The sequence below is a fragment of the Mustela nivalis genome (genome assembly GCF_964662115.1).
Source record: "Mustela nivalis genome assembly, chromosome: 1".
Classification (NCBI taxonomy): Eukaryota; Metazoa; Chordata; class Mammalia; order Carnivora; family Mustelidae; genus Mustela; species Mustela nivalis.
The window spans coordinates 156,661,623-156,682,954 of NC_139020.1; the positions used below are offsets into that span (position 1 = coordinate 156,661,623).

At 44.8% G+C, this 21,332-nt stretch overlaps 1 protein-coding gene across 2 annotated transcripts in view; it reads left to right on the plus strand.

The window, feature by feature from the left end:
* The first annotated feature begins 14,156 nt into the window (after positions 1-14,156).
* The window catches only part of ENTPD3 (ectonucleoside triphosphate diphosphohydrolase 3), a 35,126-nt gene continuing 27,950 nt past the window's right edge, over positions 14,157-21,332 (plus strand). The window contains exons 1-3 of one of the 2 annotated variants that reach the window (XM_082745191.1): positions 14,157-14,250; positions 15,104-15,260; positions 17,584-17,711. In XM_082745191.1, coding sequence (XP_082601317.1) covers positions 15,221-15,260; positions 17,584-17,711 — 168 coding nt within the window. In that variant the 5' untranslated portion in view covers positions 14,157-14,250; positions 15,104-15,220. The remainder of the gene's footprint in view (positions 14,251-15,103; positions 15,261-17,583; positions 17,712-21,332) is intronic. The other variant, XM_082745192.1, reaches the window with a different exon arrangement.

Consider the following 21,332-nt stretch of genomic DNA (forward strand, 5'->3'; position numbering starts at 1 on the left):
CTCTCTCTCTCAAAAGAAGAAGAAGAAGAAGAAGAAGAAGAAGGAGGAGGAGGAGGAGGAGGAGGAGGAGAAGAAGAAGAAGGAGAAGAAGGAGAAGAAGGAGAAGAAAAAATGAAGAACAAATAAACTGGTGAACATAACAATTGAATGAAAAAATAAGTAACTAAATCTCTTATACAGAAGAATCTTAAATATTTTATGTAGATGCTTTGCTCTCCAGGAGGTAGAACATAGCTTCCCACCCCTTAAGTATGGGATGTTCATGGTAATGTCCTTCTAAGAAACACACAATGGAAAAGAAGAAGAGTAACTTCAGATAGAACTAATGAACATGCTCAGACCAGGTGCTCAAGGTCAACATCATCAGTGACAAATCATGTTGACAGCATGTACCCCTAATAGATGTGATGAGAAGGGCACCTCACCTCTGTGAGCTTCCTCCCCTAAACCTATAATTACTGTCCAACCATGAGAACATCAGACAAACCCAAACTGAAGGGCATTCTACAAAACACTTGCATAGGGTATCTCAAACTTGTCAATGTCATCAAAAATAAGGAAAATCTGAAAAGTCTAAGAGGAGCCCAAAGAGAATGACCACAGGTAATGTGGTATCTGGATGGAATCTGGGGACAGAAAAAGGATGTTAGGTTAAAAACTGTAAATCTAAATAACTATGGGCTTGAATTCACAATAATGTATCAATACCAATTCATTAGTTGTGATCAATGCAGCACAGTACTAATAGGGAACACAGGGTATAGGGAATACAGAAACTCTGTGATATTCTGGCAACTTTTCTGTAAAACTAAAACCATTCTAAAACAAAAAATTATTTTTAAAAAAATGACTACTTCTTAGGAAGTGAAAGATACAAATGTAAAAGTGATGTAATAGCAATACTGACTCCAGGTCACTTAAATCAAGATCAGCGGGGGTAGATGTCAGGCATAGTTTCTATAGTGCCTGAGAAAGAGACAGAGACACAGAAAAAGAGAGATGCATATGTAGATGTTATGGGCTGAATTGTATTCCCCAGAATTTGTATGTTGAGGCTCTTTCCCTAATTGTGACTATATTTGGAGATGGGGAATTAAGGAAGTAATTAAAGTTAAATGAGGTCCTAAGAGTGAGGCCTTAATCCAATGGGACTGATGTCCTTCTGAGAAGAAGAGACCAGATCGAGCTCTCTCTGTCTCTCTCTCTCTCTCCATCCCTCCCTCCCCATGTGCACAGAAGAAAGGCCATGTGATGGTACAGTGAAAAGGTGACTGTCTATAAGCCAGGAAGAGAGATTTCACCAGAAACCAACCTTAACATCCCCTTGACCTAGGACTTCTGGCCTCCAGAATTGTGAGAAAATAAGCTCCTGGTGTTTAAGCCACACAGTCAGTGGTGTTTTATCATGGTTGTCCCAGCTGCCTAATACAATAAACGCATGGCAACAGGAGTGGCAGATGGGAGACAGAAACACAGTGATTGCATTCTATAGACTGTGCATTGTTGGAGACTGAATTAAAGTTACTAATTACCTTCATCAAATGTACAATTTATATCTTCGTACATGTTAAAGAGTAACTTAAAGAAAAAAAATAACACTTATTTTCCTCTACACAACATTTGGTTCTGACACCAAATGTGTGAGAGTTTTCCCCACAATAATCTTCCAACTTTCCGGACACCAGCTGGGTGTCCTAGAATCCAATCATAGCATTAATTACCTGAAGTGAGTACAGACCCTGCAGGTTAAGGGCTTGATCCTACAAGTCTGCCCCCACTTCAGATGCCAGGGACAGGTTTCAGGCCATCTCTCATACTTCTGAAAAATTGACTACAAGTAGGAGGTTCCCTCAATCTCCTCCTCAAGTTCAATAATTTGCTATACTTACTCATGACACTCAGGGAGACACAGTCATTGTGAAGGAGATGATAAAGGATACAGATGCAGAAATACAAGGTCCAGAAGTGTTCCATGTGTAGTGAACCTGGGATAAGCCACCCTCCTGGCATATAGCTATGTTCACCCAGAAGCTCTCTAAAGCCCTTGGTTTAGGGATTTTTATAGAGGTTTAATCACATAAGGATGATTGATTATTAACTCAATCTCCAGTCCATCTCTCTTCCTAGAAGGTTGGGGGCTGCACCTAAAACTTCAAGTTTCTAATAATGCTTGGTCTTTCTGGTGACTAGCCCCCATGCAAGGCATTAGAACAAAATATGCTTCTATCACCTAAGAAATTCCAAGGCTTTTGGGAGCTCTGTCACGAACCAGGGGTAGAAACCAAATATGTACTTCTTATTATGTCACAGTTAACAATGAAAGAACAATAATAGGATGTATACCATCAGAACTGGTGGATGGAAAACCAGGGAATAAAGATAGCTTCATCTATCCAATGGAAGGCAGGAAGGAAAGGGGGAGGAAAGCAAAGACAGAGAGAAAAGCACAGTAAATAAAGGTCACTAAATAAAATGGTAGAAAAATGAATGAAAATATATCAGTAATCACAGATTCGCCTTAAAAAAGAGAAGGCTCTGGGGGCGCCTGGGTGGCTCAGTGGGTTAAGCCACTGCCTTAGGCTCAGGTCCTGATCTCGGGGTCCTGGAATCCAGTCCCGCATCAGGCTCTCTGCTCAGCAGGGAGCCTGCTTCTCTCTCTCTCTCTCTGCCTGCCTGTCTACTTGTGATCTGTCAAATAAATAAATAAATAAATCTTTTTAAAAAGAGAGAGAGAGAGAGAAGGCTCTAAGAGGCACATAAAATCTAGTGATGCGGCTGAAGTAAAAGGCTGAAAAAATCTACCACATGGATCCATCTGGGTCCCAGTGGAATCCAAGTCAGATGGTTCAAAAGATTTTAGGGACAACCCACAGAGGGAGGAAGAGGTAGATTCAAGGAATAAAAACGGAATGAGAAGCAGAGAGAACCTGTTGATACTCAGGGCGCCTGGGTGGCTCAGTCCATTAAGTCTCTGCCTTCAGCTCAGGTCTCGATCCCAGGGTTCTGGGATGGAGCCCTCAGTTAGGCTCCGCGCAGCAGGGATTTTGCTTTCTCTTCTCCCTCTGTCCCTCCCCCCTGACAACTTGTTCTGTCTCTCAAATAAATGAATAAAATTTTTAAAAAGAAGCAGCTATTGATACTCTCAGCCTAGACGGGACAAGGGGAAGACAGTTTTGCCAAACTTCAAAGGATGCCAGAGCCTGGGAAAAGGGATCTCCGCAGCCCTACAGTCATGGCCAAACACGGCACCTGCCAGATTATGCAGTTTAGTGTGAGGCGGGAGAGGCAAGAAATACTTGACCTCTCTTCTCCACTCTTAAGTCTCCTTCCACCCCTTGGCAGCCTAACCATGGGCAGTCAACTAGGGAGCCCGTGTGACAGTTTGTGGGCCAGCAAAGGAGAGAAGAGAGAAGGTGGGCAAAGGGCATGGCAGTATTCCATGCCCCGTAAAAAGAACTTGAAGACACAAATCACTGTTAGGCAGGAAAAGGGGTTTTGCCTAATAATAAAGCAATTTATCTAGAAGATGTAACAAACCTGTAGCTATATGAATGTAACAACAGAGGTTTTTCAGTATATCAAGAAACTACCAGTGGGGGACGCGTGGGTGGCTCAGTGGGTTGAAGCCTCTGCCTTCAGCTCAGGTCCGGATCCCAGTGTCCTGGGTCGAGCCCCGCATGGGGGGTGGGGCGTCTCTGCTCAGCGGGGAGCCTGCTTCCCTTCCTTTCTCTGCCTGCCTCTCTGCCTACTTGTGATCTCTCTCTGTCAAATAAATAAATAAAACTTCAAAAGAAAAAAAGATAGAAAGAAAGAAACTACTGGGGGCACCTGGGTGGCTCAGTGGGTTAAGCCTTTTTCTTCAGCTCAGGTCATGATCTCAGGGTCCTTGGATGGAGCCCTACATCAGGCTCTCTGCTCAGCAGGGAGCCTGTTTCTCCCTGCCCCAGCCCCCATGCCTGCCTCTCTGCCCTCTTGTGATCTTTCCCTCTGTCAAATAAATGAATAAAATCTTTTTTAAGAAAAGAAAATACCACAGAGGTTATACGGAAACAAGAACAAATATACCATCATAGTGGAAGGGTAACACATCTCTCCCAGAAAGTGACAGATCCAAGGATCCAACACACAAGAATTTTCTAAGTCCACAGAAAATTTAAACAACACAATAAGCTTCATATAAGGGATGTGAGAGAATTCTACACCCAATACTTTAAAATAGTGTTCCTGAAAACCATACAAATGTCTTTGAGTTGGTGGATGAGTAAACAAACTGTGGTCTCTCCATACAAGACAAGACTATTCAGCGATAAACAGAAATGATTATGGATACCCGGAACAACGTGGACGAATTTCAAACACATTGTGCTGAATAAAAGAAGCCAGACTCAAAAGGTCAGGTACCTACAGGATTCCATTTATATGACTAGAGGCGGCAAAATTAAAGGTACAGAAAACAGATGAAAGATAGCCAGGAGCTGCGGGTGGGGGAAGGGTTTGACTGCAAAAGAGCAGTGGAGAGTGATAGACCCCATATGGCTCGGTCATGGCAGTTACTGGACTCTAGGCTTCTGCTAAAACTCCCAGAACTGTCCCTCCAAACCAGGAATGTTACTCCACACGAACAAACTTGTAAACTGAATTTTTTAAAAACATCGTCTGAATATTCAAGTTCAACCAGATAGCTACATAATTGACCATGTGCATGGTCACAGAAGGAATCTTTTTTTTTTTTTTAAGATTTTATTTATTTGACAGAAAGAGATCACAAGTAGGGAGAGAGGCAGGCAGAGAGAGAGGAAGGGTGGAGGCACCCTGCTGAGCAGAGAGCCCAATGTGGGACTCGATCCCAGGACCCCGAGATCATGACCTGAGCCGAAGGCAGCGGCTCAGTGGTTACTGAGCCACCCGGGCGCCCTCACAGAAGGAATCTTAAAGGCCGTGAAAGATCAGTATTATACACACCAGATCTTCTAACTACAGTGCAATAAAACTCTAAATCAGTTGTGAAAATTTAGCTCCCAAACATCATCCCAAACATCAACTAAGAAAATACATTAAAAAAAAAAAATCAATAGGTCAAAGAAGATCGTAATGGAAATCACAAAATAGTTCAAGCTGAATAATGACAGGAGTGTTAAATATGAAAATGTGTGGCATGTAGCCAAAGTGGCCCTTGGAGTAAAGAGCTGACTCAGAGAAGACAGGCATTATTGTTGTTGTTGTTTAATAATAAGGTAACCATTTTGCTCAGGAAGTTAGAAAATGGACAATGACAATTTTAAAAATGGAAAGAAGGAAATAATACAGAGGAAAACAAAACTCACCCTAATTGTAAATAGGCACACTGCAGAGAGGACTGGTAATAAAACGACAATAGGATTGTGGCCGCCAGCCAGATAGAGAACTATGAGAAGAATGCAGAATCTGATCAGGCAGAAAAAAAAGATCTGTCGAAGCTGGTCACGTGGAAAAGGAAATTAGGTGTATTGGAGCGAGGAGTGCATCAGTTCAGCCCCTGAAATCAAGTGACAAAAAATAGATTACAGCGACAATGGCATCCAGGGAAAGCACTTATTAATAAATCTCAGCCCACCTGAATGGCTGTCGGGCCCGCCACGCCTGCTGACCCTGGGATAGATAGGGTCATCCTGAGAAAGAGCTTAGTTATGTGCCTGATGAAGTTCTAGAACCTAGGTGCGGTTCGGTGGGCTGAGGTCCGGAGCCGATAACCAAGAAAGAATTCTTGAGCCCCGAGTTGTGAGAGATGGCAGGTTACGTACCCTGTACCCTGCGGTTGGGGGAAGGTGAGGGCAGGGAGGTTTCAATGGAGCTTTCATATGCTAAAGAGGGCCTACAAGGTGCCAATACCGGAGGCCTACCCGAGGCCTTGCCCTTGAGGCTTGATCAATGTTGTTGTGTTTAGGCCAGCCATTAACATCAAGATAGTTGGGAGATTCCTGGTGGGATGTCACAATCCTGCTATCAAACATCTTTGTTAATGAGATTTAGGTTCAGAAGAGATTTAACTATATTTACATTCCCCTCTAACTCAGCCTACTTCAGTTTTGTTTATAGTGGGGAGGGAGACATTAGGGCTTGAGGAACTGAGTTATTTGCCTCTGGAAATTGTGCTATTGATAAGGTAACTTCTTTGTTTGTAGATCTCTAGTGCACTTGTAAACCGAGGGAGACTCCAGTCCTGTAGGATGGTGATCTCTGCAAGTTAACTATTTGTTTACCGTTTATGGCAGTCAGGGGTGCCTGAGGAATGTCACACACTTTACCAAGGGGGAGCGGATGGAAAGGGGGGGGTGCAAGGTGCCAGCTTTTGCTTTGTCTTCAGCCAGCCTCCTGCTCCCTCATCAGCAAAAGAACATAAGATACCATACCATTTATGTAATTATTTTAAGGTAGGAAAAGAATTAATTGGTAAAAGCAAATCTTTGAAGGCCAGCCTGAATTTAGACTTACTTCAGCAAGCAGTGAGCCCCTATTTTTGAATGAGTGAATCATCAAAAGATTTTGAACAGGAAACCCACACTTCTGCTGTAATACCAGTCTGGTAGCTTCTTAACATGGGTTCCACAGAAAGGATGCAGGGGCCTTGTATCCTTGCATGGGAGAAAAAAAAATCTTTATTTTTAGGAAATGAAACATTTCCTTCAATTAAGTGTAGTCAACAAAGCACAATGCTATTGGCAGGACCTGTAACTTTGTTACAACAGAAATCACAGATATTTCCATATGACAGTATAGTTGTAGTAGATGTCTCTAAATATCCTTTAGTTCTTCATGCTTTGAAATTAAAGTAGGCTTTGGGGAGCCTAGGTGGCTCAGTCAGTTAAGGGTCTGACTTTAGCTCAGGTCATGAGCTCAGGGTCCGAGGATTGAGTCCTACATCTGGCTCTTTGCTTCTCCCTCTCCTTCCACCTGCTTGTGTGCTCTCTCTCTCTCTCTCTCTCTCTCTCTTTCTCTCTGTCAAGTTTTTTCCGGCGAGATAAACACAACACCAGGCAAAGTGGGTGCAAGGCAAGATTTATTAAACACTCTCCGGCGAAGTTTCAGGGCTCAAGAGAAGGGGAGCCAGGAAAGTTGTGCCGGGAGGACGTGGGCACCCTCGGGCGAGGTTCTGCGACTCTGGAAAGCAGAGTGGCCGAAGTCGCGCCCAAGGCAGGGAGGAGGGGGCTTTTAAGGGATCTTGGGGAAAGCTCAGGGGTCTTTTGGCAAGTTTCCCTTATTTGGATATCCCGCCGCTCATCGAGATCCCATTGGTTCACAGGAGCCCGGGCAGGGGTCTCAGATTCCTGCTTGGGCCTTTGTTCTCCTGTGGGAGCTCAGGTCTTGTGGCAGGAACTTTCGCCATCTTTAGTAGCCCTTCCTGCCAGCCCAACACTCTCTCTGTCAAATAAATAAATAAATAAAATCTTAAAAAGAAATTAGAGTTGGCTTTAGATCTGCTGCTGAATCTCATTGCTTAATAAGGTAATAAAGAAACACATATATATTACATCTCAAATTTTATTAATTAATTAATTTATTTATTTATTTATTATTTTTTAAGAGAGGGCACAAGCAGGTGATGGAGGCAGAGGCAGAGGAAGAGAGAGAATCCCAAGCAGAGTCCATGCCCAGTGTGGAGCACAACGTGAGTCTCGATCTCACAACCCTGAGATCATGACCTGAGCCAAAATCAAGAGTCGGTTGCTCAACTGACTGAGCCATCCAGTCATCCTCCTAAATTTGATTTTTAAAACCTTTTGAAAATGCACTTCAATATAAAGGTTTCCTTTGTAATTCTGTGTCTCATTTTGTACATTTTAAAAAACAATTCTGGGACTGTTCATAAGCTTCACCAGAGTGGCAAAGGGGTCCATGGCCCCAGGCAAGTGTGGGAAGTCTGATGGCTAAGGGTGGGAAGTGGAGGGCAGATGTGTGAAGGCGGCTGCAGCAGTCTGATCCGGGGAACGCAGGGCTGGGATGGATGAGGGTGTGAAGGACACAGGGTATGCTCAGTCTGCAGCTCAGACCTACTCATTTCCAGCCCAGCCCCAGCACCTAGCCCAGTGCCGGGAACACAGAGACCCCCAAGTCACGTTTGTTACATGATTGGAAAATGCAGCCCAGTGAGTGGGCTTGTGAGGCTAGAAATGAAGAAGGATCAAGGGGGATAGAAGCTATTGCACCTAACTGAGCTGTGCTGTCGTGGGGTGTGGCACTGGAGCAGGTAGGAAGGATGGAGATGTGCAGTAAGCCCATCAACAGGAAAGGATATCCCAGAAGAGCACAACGGTCTTAGTTTTTAATCTCACTGATCTTGTTCCAGATTTGCCTTTTCTCCTTTTTACATGGGACTCTTCAGCTGTTGCCACAAAGTGCATTTGTCAGTCTTCCTGCATGTCTTTTCAGAAGCAAGTTGGGACAAGGCTTTTCCCAGCCCAGAACTTCTTTTGTAAAGGATGGTTTGCCTATATGACACCGCCCAGACAAGCCCTGAATCTGGGTCCAGCATCAGAACTAAAGAAAAGACAATTGGATTTCATATGGGTTAATTTTATGAGTCAATTAATGTGTCAATTTGACAGTCACGTGCCCAGGTATCTGGTTCAACAGATAGCAGCAGAATAAGGCGAGCTCACATTGCCTGTCTTCGAGATAGGACATCAATCTTCTCCTGTCTTCAGACTTGGACTCAAACTGGAACTTATACCATCTGCTCTCTTGGTTCTCAGACCTTTGACTCACACTAGAGTCACACCACTTGTCAGCTGCTGATCTGGGGACTTTTCAACCTTCATAAACACAACTGATTGATTGATTGATTGATTGATTCTGTTTCTCTGGTGAACCCAGAGCCAATGGAAATGACCTTTGCCTATAACCCTCCACCAGTGAAAATGTTACAAAACAACTGTTACAAATATTATAAATTCAGAAAAAAAAATGTGCCTTGTGTTTTATTAAATTTGCTAAATCAACAAAGAGCATCAGTAAAAACGAGGTAATGAGCTTCAACAGAACTTAAGTTTGGCTGAAATGGTAGAGGGGACGACTGCCTTGGAGGAGAACAAGAATTAGGGTTGTCTGGAGCATGTGTATACACACACACACACACACACAAACATGCTCACGCACACGTGCACTCTATGTCCTTCTTGTGCATTCTTCACGACCTCTGGCAATCGGACTTCCACCCTGACACTCTACTCTTAGAGCTTTGCCCTTGGTCACCTGTAGTCTCCAAACTCCAGCCATTCCCACTGTGCTAATGATGTACATCCCTAGCCTTGAGCTTTCCAAAATAGTGGAATCATCACAGGCAGTCTGATTTCACCCAGTACCTTCATATCACAGATTATAAAACTGAGCATCTTAGAAACCTAGAGCTGTGTCCAGAGTCATGTATGTGCTGGCAATTAGCAAAGTTGAGACTGGAAGCCAAGTTTGCTAAATACCACTCTCGCACTCACTTGGTTAACCTGGTTTTCTGTCTGGTCTATATCCTAGAGCGTTGTGAACTATTTTCAATTAGATAGCCTCAACTCAGACACTACAAGCCTCAACATACACTTATAAAACTGTTGAGTCTTGAGCAGACAGCTAGGGGAAAGTCTTTGTCACACAAGATGGTCAAGGGATTGATATTGTTAATTTGTAAAAAGAGCGTTCATTCAACACATGTTTTCATTGAGGGCTCACCAGGTCCAGTGTGCAAGACAGTGAGAAAACGATGGTGAATAAGAATAGCATGGTTTCTCCTTGCGCAGACTTTACTGTCTAGTGGGCACAAATAAAACAATCTGAAATTACCACTGGGAAAGGCAGTCATGTGCCGCTTCTAGCTTCCGGCATAGGAGGGCAGCATTCCCTTACAAAGGGATAAAGAGCCCTTTTGACCGGTGATGGGTATCGCTCTCTGCTCTGTAATATCTTTTCCTATCCCATATTTGAACAGGTGTCCTTCTTTGTTCTGCTTCAGCGTGGGTCAAAGACCCTTGGGCAGGACCTCAGCTTTCTGCTCTTCAGACCCCATGGGGGAGGACATGGGGTCCTTGGCCAGAAATGCAAACGGAATCCGTGTGCAGACCATCTCCCCGTGTTGTCTGGGTGAGGAGACCTGCCAAGCATAGGAGACAGATACTGCCTATTGAAGGGGATCTTGTTCTGTCTCTTCTCTATGTAAGTAAAATGTTGTTCAACCCAGAGCCTGTGTGAGTCTTGTCTCTCCCAGCAATTCTGATACCTGCAAACTACGCAGGGAATCGACATACTGTTGCACCTGGTTGTAGGCAACAGGTGCCACTCACTGGACAATTATCGTAATAAAACACTAACTGAAGGAAAGGAATGCCTGTGGGGAAGCATGCCGCTGAGGGCCTGACTCATGTTGGTTGTGTGGCCCAGACTGGGGAGTGTTGGGAGCTATCCATGAAGTTCTGAGCTGAGAAGGAAAGTATAAATATGAGCTAATAAGGGAAGGATGGAAGAAGGGGCAGACACCACAGGTCACAGAAGTTCTGTGCAAAGGCCCTGTGACATATTTGAAAAATTGAAAGAAGGCTGATATACCCTCGGGGCATAAAGAGAAGAGCAGAATGTGTGCTCAAATGAGCTTGGAGAGGGAAGCAGGGACCAGACGGTGCAGGGCCTTCTAGGTCATCTTAAGGATTTGAATCTGTATCCACTGAGGAATGGACAGCACAGAAGTTTGCTAAGGAGAGGATGACATGGTGAGATTTGTGTTTTGAAGAGATGAGGCTGGTGGCAGTGGAAAAAATGGACGTGAAAGGGAGAAAGTTGACACTAAGAGCTAAGTGAGACCATTGCCAATATCTAGGAGAAAGAGAGTGGTAGTTTAGGCCAGTGGTTCTCAACCAGAGAAATTTCACCCCTCTGAAGATCCTGGGCAATCTCTGGAAACACTCTTGAGTGTCACACGGTGTGTGGGAATGTTATGGCATTTAGCAGATTAAGGTCAGGAGTGCCACTAAATAAACATCCTACAAGACACAAAAAGGACCCCCTAGCCTGAGATATATAAATAGTGCCAAGATTGACAAATCCTGGCTCAGGCTGTGGTGGTGGTGGAGATGGGACACATGGGAGAGATAATTAAGAGGACAAAGCTAGCAATTCTTAGTGACTGATTGATGATGAGAGACGAGGGAGCGATTAGCAAAGAGAAATCTCAGCTTTCTGGCTTGCTCACTTGAATGACTTGGGGGTGCCGTCCACTGAGACAAGGAACATTGGAAAAGTTGATAGTTTTCTGGAGGAGGATGAGGAGCTCAGCTGGAGACCTATGAAACTGAGATGCCTCTAAGACATCCAAAAGAAATCAGGCCATTCTCTAGGTCTACAGCTCAAGAGGAAAAGCCTGAGCAGAACACATGCATTTCAGAGGTTTCCTTAAGTAGAACGGAAGCCAGGGGCAGGAATGAGGTTACTGAGAAAGGGGTACAGAGTGAGGAAGAAAGAGGTCCCGGACAGAATCTTGAGAAACTCTTGGGAGAGGAGAACAAGCCAGCAAATAGCATGTAGGGGGCATCTGGAGAGGTGGGAGGAAAACCAGGCATGTCACCTCCCAGAAGCTTCAAGTGGGACTGTTTCCCCCATACCTTCTCCAACACAGAGCACTGCAGATATTTTTAAAGTTTGCTAAACTGATCAGTCAAGAAAAATCTAGTTTAAAGATGTCAAAGTTTTGCCATGTTGGGGTAAGTAATGAGATTAAGCATCTTTGCCATGTTTACTGGCCACTTACACTTCTTGGGTCATTTGTCCATTTTCTTATTCTAGATATTCCTATTTTTCTAGATTGGTTTGGCTTCACTATATATTGTGATTTTTCACCCTTTGCTATCGCATTATTAAATATTTCCACACAATTTATCTTTTTTTTTTTAAAAGATTTTATTTATTTATTTGACAGAGAGATCACGAGTAGGCAGAGAGGCAGGCAGAGAGAGAGAGGAGGAAGCAGGCTCCTGCTGAGCAGAGAGCCCGATGCGGGACTCGATCCCAGGACCCCGAGATCATGACCTGAGCCGAATGGCAGCGGCTTAACCCACTGAGCCACCCAGGCGCCCTATCTTTTTTATTTAAAGATGTCTTTTTCCATGCACTTATTTTACATTTTTTTTTTCCGCAAGATTGCTGTTGACTTTATCTTCCTGCTTTGATTTCATGTTGGAATAGGGTGTTTCTTCCCAAGGATCACAAAAATGTTCTCCTATATTTCCTTAGGATATCAAATCCTTTTTTACATTTAAACTTTTCATCTATCTAAAATCTCTTTTTGTGATTGATGAATGATTGGGATTTTTTTTCTCAGTTCAATTGAGAAATGTGTTCTTCCAGTCTCCTCTTTCTGTTAAACTAAATCCTATATCCATTAATCTGGTATTGACCTATCTCTTTTGTTTTTTAGAGCTATTGGTATATTCCTGTGCCCAAACCAGGCTGTTTTAATTACTGTAGCTTTTTGGTATGGTTTGATATCTGGAAGGTACATTTGTATTATTTTATTTTATTTTAATGATTTTATTTATTTATTTGATTAAGAGAGCGAGCAAGAGAGCACAAGCAGGGGAAGTGGCAGAGGGAGAGGGAAAAGCAGGGTCCCTGCTAAGCAGGGAGCCTCATATGGAGCTCAATCTCAGGACCCCAGGATCATAACCCAAGCCAAAGGCAGATGCTTAACTGACTGAGCCATGCAGGTGCCCCACATTTGTATTATTTTATAATCAGGAAAAACCCCAAAGGTTTGCATAGATAGATAGATAGATAGATAGATAATGTATGTTTGCTCCTATGTGTGGATGGTTGATGGGGAAGCATGTGTGTGAAAGCTGGCAACAAGGACTGATTTGGGTTATTTTTAGAATTACCACCAACTATATTTGAAGGCCCCTTAGGCCCAGGAACCTTCTACCAGCTCCTGGGGAATCACTGAGGATGTTAAGGTCAGCCATTCACTTCTTAGAACCAAAGTGACTGACTCTGGTGTAGGTAGAGTATCAGCAGCTTTTCGTGGGTCTATGGCCACTGGGGAGCAGAAATCCCTCAGCTTTTGGTCAGATGCCTTACCTTTTGTTGGCCCAGAGCTTTCAAAGAAAGTAAGTCTTGTAAATTCAGCAAGTATTCACTGACTGCCCCACATCCCCATCACAGACCCTGTAGAAATCTCCCAGCAACGGTCCATTTCAAACAACTCACGGTGAGTGACTAGTGCTCCTACACACACACACACACACACACACACACACACACACCCTTAACTCGGGGGCATTCTTCTCTGAAGACACCCCCCCCCCCCCCCGCAACTGTCAGTGGGTTCGGTCCCATCTACACAGGAGAGGAAACTAGTGGCATACAGCCTCTAGGTCTCCAGGGGAACAGGCAGACCCAGGACATAGCCCAGACCTTAGCTCTTCCTTCCAGCTATTCAGGACCACCCACGGGGCGGGGTCCTCCAACAGAACTCTACTTAGGCCTCTTGGTGGATCATTCCAAGAGTCCCAAAGGGCCTGCTGATGCATTAAAAACAAGACCCCTGGGGCACTTGAGTCGCTGCATTTCCGTCCTCTTCCAGGATTAGCTTGTCTTGAATCTTAGCCTTGAATCTTGTCTTGATACCCATATAAAATGGGGTTGGGGGAGGATATTGCTGAGTAAACAGTGAGCAGATCCCTGGGCATGGCCAAGGCAGTCAGTCTGAAATACATGACAAGGAACGTCTCTGTATTACTTTGCTCTCCTGGCCCAGGTGATTCAGGGACCAGTGTGCCTGCTAGCCTCACGCCCAACATTACAGGTGGTTACCAGCCCCCACTCCACGGAAAGATGGGGCACAGGGCCCACCTGTGCACATTCAAGCAGTGCCGGGTTTCTACACTCTGCCCTGCCTCCTGCCCCAAGTAGTCTTGAGGTGAGGATGGAGGAAGCCAAAAGAGAGATCAAAGGGTCCTTGGCCTTGACATCGATGTTTGATGGACACGCAGTGGACACCCTCCCGGCCTTCCCCGGGTAGGTCCAGGCGGCATGGTGGTGAAGAGGACCAGAACGGATAAGATGAAGCAAAGGTGCTGGGCCTTGACCCGGCCGCGGGGGCGGTCCTCGGCCCGACTGCTCCGCCCCCGCCACGCCCCGGGGCCGCCCTGCCTCCCCTGCCTCCGCAGAGCCTCCGGAGCGTTGGCCGCTCGCTGCCACTGCGGCAGCCCAGCTTTCCCTGCTGCCACCGTCTGCGCACAGGTGAGCACCGGGGACCCCGCTCCCGAGCCGCTGAGGAAGGATCGGAAAGCTTCGTGGGGCTGGGAGCTAGAAAGGCAGGAAAACAGATCGGATTTCAGAGAGGACTGGAGGGAGGGACCGAAGGGTGCGCGCCCCAATCCTGGGAGGCAGGGAGGTAGTCCCTGCCAAGCCCGGAGAGGTGGACGCGTCCCCACCGAACACATCTGCGACTCCGGAGATGGGTTGGCGCTTAGCTCTCCTGTCTGTGTGGAGACACAGTTCCACAGCGGGGCCTCCCAGATCCTGGGGCGCTGGATCCCGGGGGCCCGACATCCCTTTGCAATTGTTTCCAACCAGCAGCTAAAAATATCCCTCCTAGGTTTTTCAGGGGCGACTCTAGGCTCGCGGGTGCCAACACCCACAAAAATCTCCCTTGCTTCTGCGATTTGAAGAAAAGCCCTGCCTCAGTCCTATGAATGTTGCTAATAGGTGGAAGATTCCTTCTGCCCCAGTCGGTGTGTACAGGTGGAAAAAATCTGAAAGAAATGATTGACTTATTTTTTGGAAAATTTTCTATTTAAAATTCAGCAAACCTGTTCTTCTCGTTGCATCTGGGGAGGTGACACTAGAATTTAAGCCCAGCTTTGGGTTTTTATCCAAAGGGCTCCGTTTCCCTGTCCCCCAAGAGGTTTTGATTTGGAAGAAGTGAAGTGGGTTTGAAAGCAGGTTTTGCTTCGTGACAGGCTTTCCCGCTGGGACAAGAGTTTGCTTAAGGTAGTCATTAGCTTTTTACCTGAAAACTGAGGAACAGGAGGCAGCCACGTGGCTGTGGTCAGGAGACTGCTATGTATCACTCCCCTTCCTCCCTGGACAGATGTTTTTTTAGTCCTGCCCCCAAACTGGGCTTAACACTGCTGGTTTCCAGAACTGAAGTCAGGGGCCAACGACACACCGTCATTCTGTGTTCTCTTGCCTACTGTTGGGAGGAAAGATGTTCACCGTGCTGACCCGCCAACCCTGTGAGCAAGCAGGTTAGTATCTCCAAGCAGGCAGCAGGTGTGGTATTCTCAAGTCACAGCCCAGGCTTCAGCCCACAGTTCTTCATGCGTGGCCCCTGCCATTGAGTTTAACGTCTGTGGGTTGAGACTCAGTCACTTACTGAGCTTTCACCACCAGCATGCCTCAGGTAGAAGTAATGCTTTTGATCAAAGCTACGCAAAACAAGGACTAACATGCATGTTTCGCTTAAATGGTTTTTCCGGTTTGCCTAATCCATTAATTTGGCTGTTTGTGGTTTCCCTTACCAAGCTGCGTGTGGGGTTTGGTTGAGAATATTGTTGCTTTTGTAATGCATTGTAAAGTCCTTAGATCTTTCCTCTTCTTCCATCCCAGTGTTGTTGCTGGCACAGTGTCTACAGGTTCCACACTCTGCACCCCCACCCCAGGTCAGCGTCCTACCCTTGCTGCTGGAGGCACATGTGCAGAATTCTCACACACATGCACCCACACATACTGCCAAGCTTGCCCTACCTGCCTGCCTCTGGAGCGTTTTACAGTCGCTCATGTGGAAGCCCAGAAGGGTCTGGCCTCTCCACTCTCAGGTAGACAGCTTGTAATTATAGTGTTTGTTCACTCCTAATGACAGCACAGTTCTGGGCTGCATTCCCTAAACGAATGAGACCTGCTCTAGTCCGTTTGGCTTTGCAATAGGCTTTTCTGCTGGGGCCAGGATTTGCTGAAGGTAATCATAGCTATTTACCTGAAAAGTGCTGAAACAAAGAGGACTTGGGAGACCAAACACACAACTGTGCTCAGCAGACTGCTTACAAAGCACACCCTCTCCTGCACCTCCTGGACAGATGGTCTTTAGTCATGCCCCCAAACTGGGCATTCTTGTCTTCCAAAGGATATAATTTTAGGGTGGTACGGGCAACTTAGACAAATCTTTTTTTGTAAAAGGAAATTGTACCTAAGGAGCTAGTTTACTTGGATTTTCAGGTTTTCCTTAAAGGACTTTGAAAGGTTTGATGGATTTTAACAAATGCACACACCCATATACCCCATAATTCTAGGAAGATATAGAGCATTTCTGTGACTCCAGAAAGTGCCCCTGTATTCCTTCTCAGTGAGTCCCTATACCCAACCAACACCCAGGATGGTCACTGTTCTGATTTCTATCACCTTCCTGTTTCAGAACTTCACATGAATGAAGTCATTTCAGTATTGAACAATATTTTTTTTTCTGAAAATGTATTTACTACTTTATTTATAAAAATTCCATTAGCTCACACTGTTTTGTTAAGACCCCAGTAAATATCTGTTCAAAATCATCTAGTTAAGCAATATTAGTTTAACTTTAATACATAGACATAGTCCATTATAGTAATTGTATACCTTACACAATACAAATATAATCATCTTTCTTCAGAGGCTTTGTATTTAGTTGAAGATTATTCATAGGTTTCATTATTATTATTTTGCTTTTAAATGAGTACAGTTTATATGTTACAATTAAAATACAAATGCCAGAGATGATATGACCCCTTTGAACACATGGCTTAGGGTCTAGCTGTTCTTTGAAGATGTAGGTGAGACCCTATGGCTTCCCTGTAGACATAGGAAAAGTGACTGAGGTTGACTTCTTTCTGGGAAACGTAGTATTTTTAGAAATTCATATGTGTTACTGTTTGCAAGACGGTATATCACTGTGTACTGAACTTTATAATCATTGGTTATATCTGATGTAAAGCAATAATTTATTTTATCTGATATATATATTTTTTAATAAAATTATTTATTTATTTAACAGAGAGAGCGCGAGAAAGAGGGCACAAGTAAGCAGAGCAGCAGCCAGAGGGAAAAGAAGAAGCAGGCTCCCTACTGAGCAGGGAGCCTGATGTGGGACTCAATCCCAGGACTCTTGGGATCATGACCTGAGCCGAAGGCAGTTGCTTAACCGACTGAGCCACCCAGGCAACCCGATATTATTTTTAAATGAAATATTTTATCACCTGCTTAATAGAAATCCCATTTTTTAAGTCTATATTAGAATAAATATTATTGTAAATCATCTCAGGGACAACTAGTAGTATGCTTAATACATCTGGGGAGATACCAGGAAACGAAACTAGGCACACCCTCTCTGCAAATGATGTCTTAGTCTACTCTTTTGGAGAAAAGGTAAATGGTTATTGGAACCCAATCCCTGTTCTACCTTAAAAGTGTAGGTCTCACTAAAGCCACAGGAAGTGACATATGCACACAGTTATGCACCCAATCTATGGATTCTGCAAAGAAAGCTGATGCCTCATTCCTACTTTCCGCTCACGTGTCTGCTGGGTCTTCCCATTTTAGGCTTCAAGGCTCTCTCCCGAACCCCAGCCATCATTGCCTTGGTGGTCTTGCTTTTGAGTGTTGTGGTGCTTGTGGCCATCACAGTCATCCAGTTTCACCACAAAGAGGTCCTCCTTCCAGGACTGAAGGTAAGTGTGAAGGGATTGCCACTGAAGGGATGGGCTATGACATCAATTATTCTAAAGTCATGAGTTAGAAGAAAACCCTTTCTCCAACTGCCATGGAGGAAGACCCAAGGGAGAACCCAAGGGTCTTTGGTGCAAGAGCTGAGGGAGGAGCTTTGGACATACTGGTTTTGTGATGTTTGACACTAGAAAATGTTAATGGTGACAACTTCTCTGAGAACTATGTGGCCTTATTTTGACTTCTGACTGTGGAACCAAAGCTAAATTTTGTAGCCAAGAGTTGCAGATGACTACCAAAGATCTACCAACTTGTGCATTCCTCCAAGAACGCACAACCCTGATCATAAGTGGAAACAAGGAGGGGCGCCTGGGTGGCTCAGTGGATTAAGCCGCTGCCTTCAGCTCAGGTCATGATCCCAGGGTCCTGGGATCAAGCCCCACATCGGGCTCTCTGCTCTGCGGGGAGCCTGCTTCTTACTCTCTCTCTGCCTGCCTCTCACCGACTTGTGATCTCTGTCAAATAAATAAATTAAAAAAAAAAATAAGTGGAAACCAGGAGACCCAGACTCCTCTTCTGGCCTAACCTTATAAGCAAAACATCAAAGACTTGAAAAGGTTTCCTTGAGCTGTATTTGTGCTACCTCTCTTGAGTCTAGAAGTGTCCCATGATCCCTCTAATTCTTCGCCTCAAAAAATTACTGAGAATCTTGTGCTCAGTTTCAGAGGCTACTCTTAGCTCTTGATAAGTCAGTCCCCACATGGCCTTTCAGATGATGTCTGACGGTCTGAAAACCATGTGTGTCACCCCACCCTTGGCTGTTAGGGTGAGGGGAGGTAATCCCATGAGGGACTTGTCAAATGAAAGAGAATCCTTTTGGTAGAGTTTGGCACACTTTCTGTAAAGAGCTAAATAGTACATATTTTAGGCTTTGAAGGTCATTTATAGTCTAGATCACATTTCTTCTCCTTCTTCTTCTTCTTCTTCCTCCTCCTCCTCCTCCTCCTCCTCCTCCTCCTCTTCTTCTTCTTCTTCTTCTTCTTCTCCTTCTTCTTCTTCTTTTGGTCTTCTTATGATTTTTTAAAAGTGTAAAAACCCTTCTTAGCTAGAGGGTCATAGGATCCAAGGAATTAAACTCTTATTTGAATCTCATTTATCCTTTGCCCTTGACCTCATGAGTACTTTCTACATCTTCCTGCTCTTAGTGACTGTTCAAAGGCTATATTTGAAATAGAAGTTTTTTAAAGTTTTTAAAGATAAAAAGGAAATGAGTATTGCCTCAGCTTTGTGGGCAAGTTTGACATACCATTCTGAGACTGCTCTTAAGATTAAAGTAAAATCTCCCATAGATAATGGCATTTGGCTCTTTTATAGGACATTTTATTTAAGAATGTCAACACCCTCCCCATGAATAACACAAAGAAAAAAGAAAAGGAAAAAGAAACCTTCTACAACTGTCCAGTGATGAGGAAAAACAAATTATCTGGTTGTCCAAAGACATGAACCAAGGCCTAGAGAAGCCATTGCCCCAAGCTCCAGGCACTGACTTCTTGTATTAACTATGGAAAATCAGGATTGCAACTGAAAGTAACACCATTTCGTTACACTTTGTAAATTGCAGTTTCAGTTTAGGGAACACTTTCCCCTGAATTATCTCATGTAACTCTTGTGATAGCTATAGCAGGGGGACAAAGCAAGCATTGTCACCATCATCTTGCAAATGAGAAATCATAGGTTTGACCAGTGGATGGCAGACCGGAAATGAAAACTTGTCTTCCTGTTCCTGTCTTCTTTTTCTTCACTCACCTCCCTCTTCTCCCTGATCCTAAGTGCAGAATGGGGGACCCAGAAGAAGTTACTACCTCTGACAGGAGTACTTGTCCTCTTTTGCACAGGTGGGAAGGTGGGGAGGATGGGTGCGGATGCAGAAGTTTTGCTGAACTGAGAGATGGAGGTATCCCCCATATGGGGGCAAGCTAAATAGCCCTCTTAGACCCCAGTAATCACTCTTACAACCCATATTTCAGAGGAACCAGCTCTAGTTGTATTTTAGGGTTATCTTCAGAGCACAAGGGAATGTGCCTACCCAGAGCCATGCTTCCCCTTCTAGAACAACCTGTGGTGCCTGGGACTCCAGAAGCCAGGGTCTTTATGGGTTTCCTCCAGAGGACTGTCCTCACCAGTGGTCTGAGGGGTTGCAAAAGAGCAGCTCTTTGCAGCAAATGTAGACAGAGCAGAGATGTGGAGTCTGAGCTGTCACACTTTCTATAGATAATGTGTAAGTGCATGAGGTTCTTTATTCTGTGGATCTGGAGCCCAATCCCCGGAGCCCAGGGATGAGGACAGGTGGAAGTTGGGAGGGAGAGTAAAAGTCTGCATTTATAAAATTTTCCCTACAAAAGTTAGGGATGGGCTAGTTAGGGCATTTGCCAGCGCTGGCTTCCACTTGTTCCAAGAAGAAAGAGGTAACTCTTCTATTCATACTGGAGGGACATGGAGGAATTGACAGAACACTAGAAGAGCAAACTAAGTAGAGAGAAGTAGACCCCAGCGCAGTAAGGAGGCTACAGCCGAAGGAGGAAAACTCATCTGTTTCATGCTCCTGGGTCAGGTGGGTTCCCTTGGTCAAAGATGTGAGTAAAAGTAGGCCATTTGGAAATGACCCTAGGAAGCCTAGGTAGGGGGTGGGAAGGCAGCTGGTGGAGGGTCTGCCACCCAGTAGGTTACCACTGCAGGCAGCAAGGGCTCAGTTCTGCAGGGAATCTCTGGGAGCCAGTATAGAATCCATCGCAGGGTTGTCTTCTACCAAAGGACATCTAGAACCACTGCCTCACGGGTATCCCACTCAAGGACATACTTACACACTAACTTCTGCTAGTCATTGGTTGAGTGGCTACGCCCTGGAAGACATTCACTCCTTAGTGTTTCTGGCTGTTGTCCCCAGAGAAAGCCTTCAGGCAGGTGGAAAGTGCATGGCCTGAGGGATGTGGTCAGGGAACCCTCAGTGACTATTCCACATAGATATGATTATTTTTATCCTCATTTTGCAGATAAGAAAATAAAGGAACAGAAAGGGCAGACAGCTTCTTACAATTAAATGGACTGGAAATAGCAGACGTGGTGCCCAAGAAACAAAACAGAGCAGAGAATGTTGGCCTTAAGCAAGGATTTAGAAGGATCAGAGGACACACCTTCATCCATTAGCACAAAGTTCAAAGAGGGAATTTTTGATCTTCTCAAATCCTGCTGCCAGGTCCTGGTCACCATTGTAGGGGAAAGGAAGTTGTAGAGCATTGGAATACTGGCTCAGAAGACCCATTCTGCTTAATTGGGTGGATTTAATGTGAGAAAAGACAGATGTTCTGAGCCAGTGGAACCAAGAGCAGAATGGCCACTTGAAAGAACATTCCACATGTAGCTCATTTCAGAGTGAGGACAAGCCTCTTTTTTTTGTTTTGCAGTGTGTGCTAAGGGTGGGAAGGGCAGTTATGGGAGTGAAGCTGAGTGAATACAAGGGCTTTTAAACTGTTCTGTTTATGTTTCCATACCTTGAAGTTTGTTTTGCCTTGGTGTGCCGCTGACAGTTGGTTATGAGGGGACAGCTCCACAATTGCCTATCTGAGGGT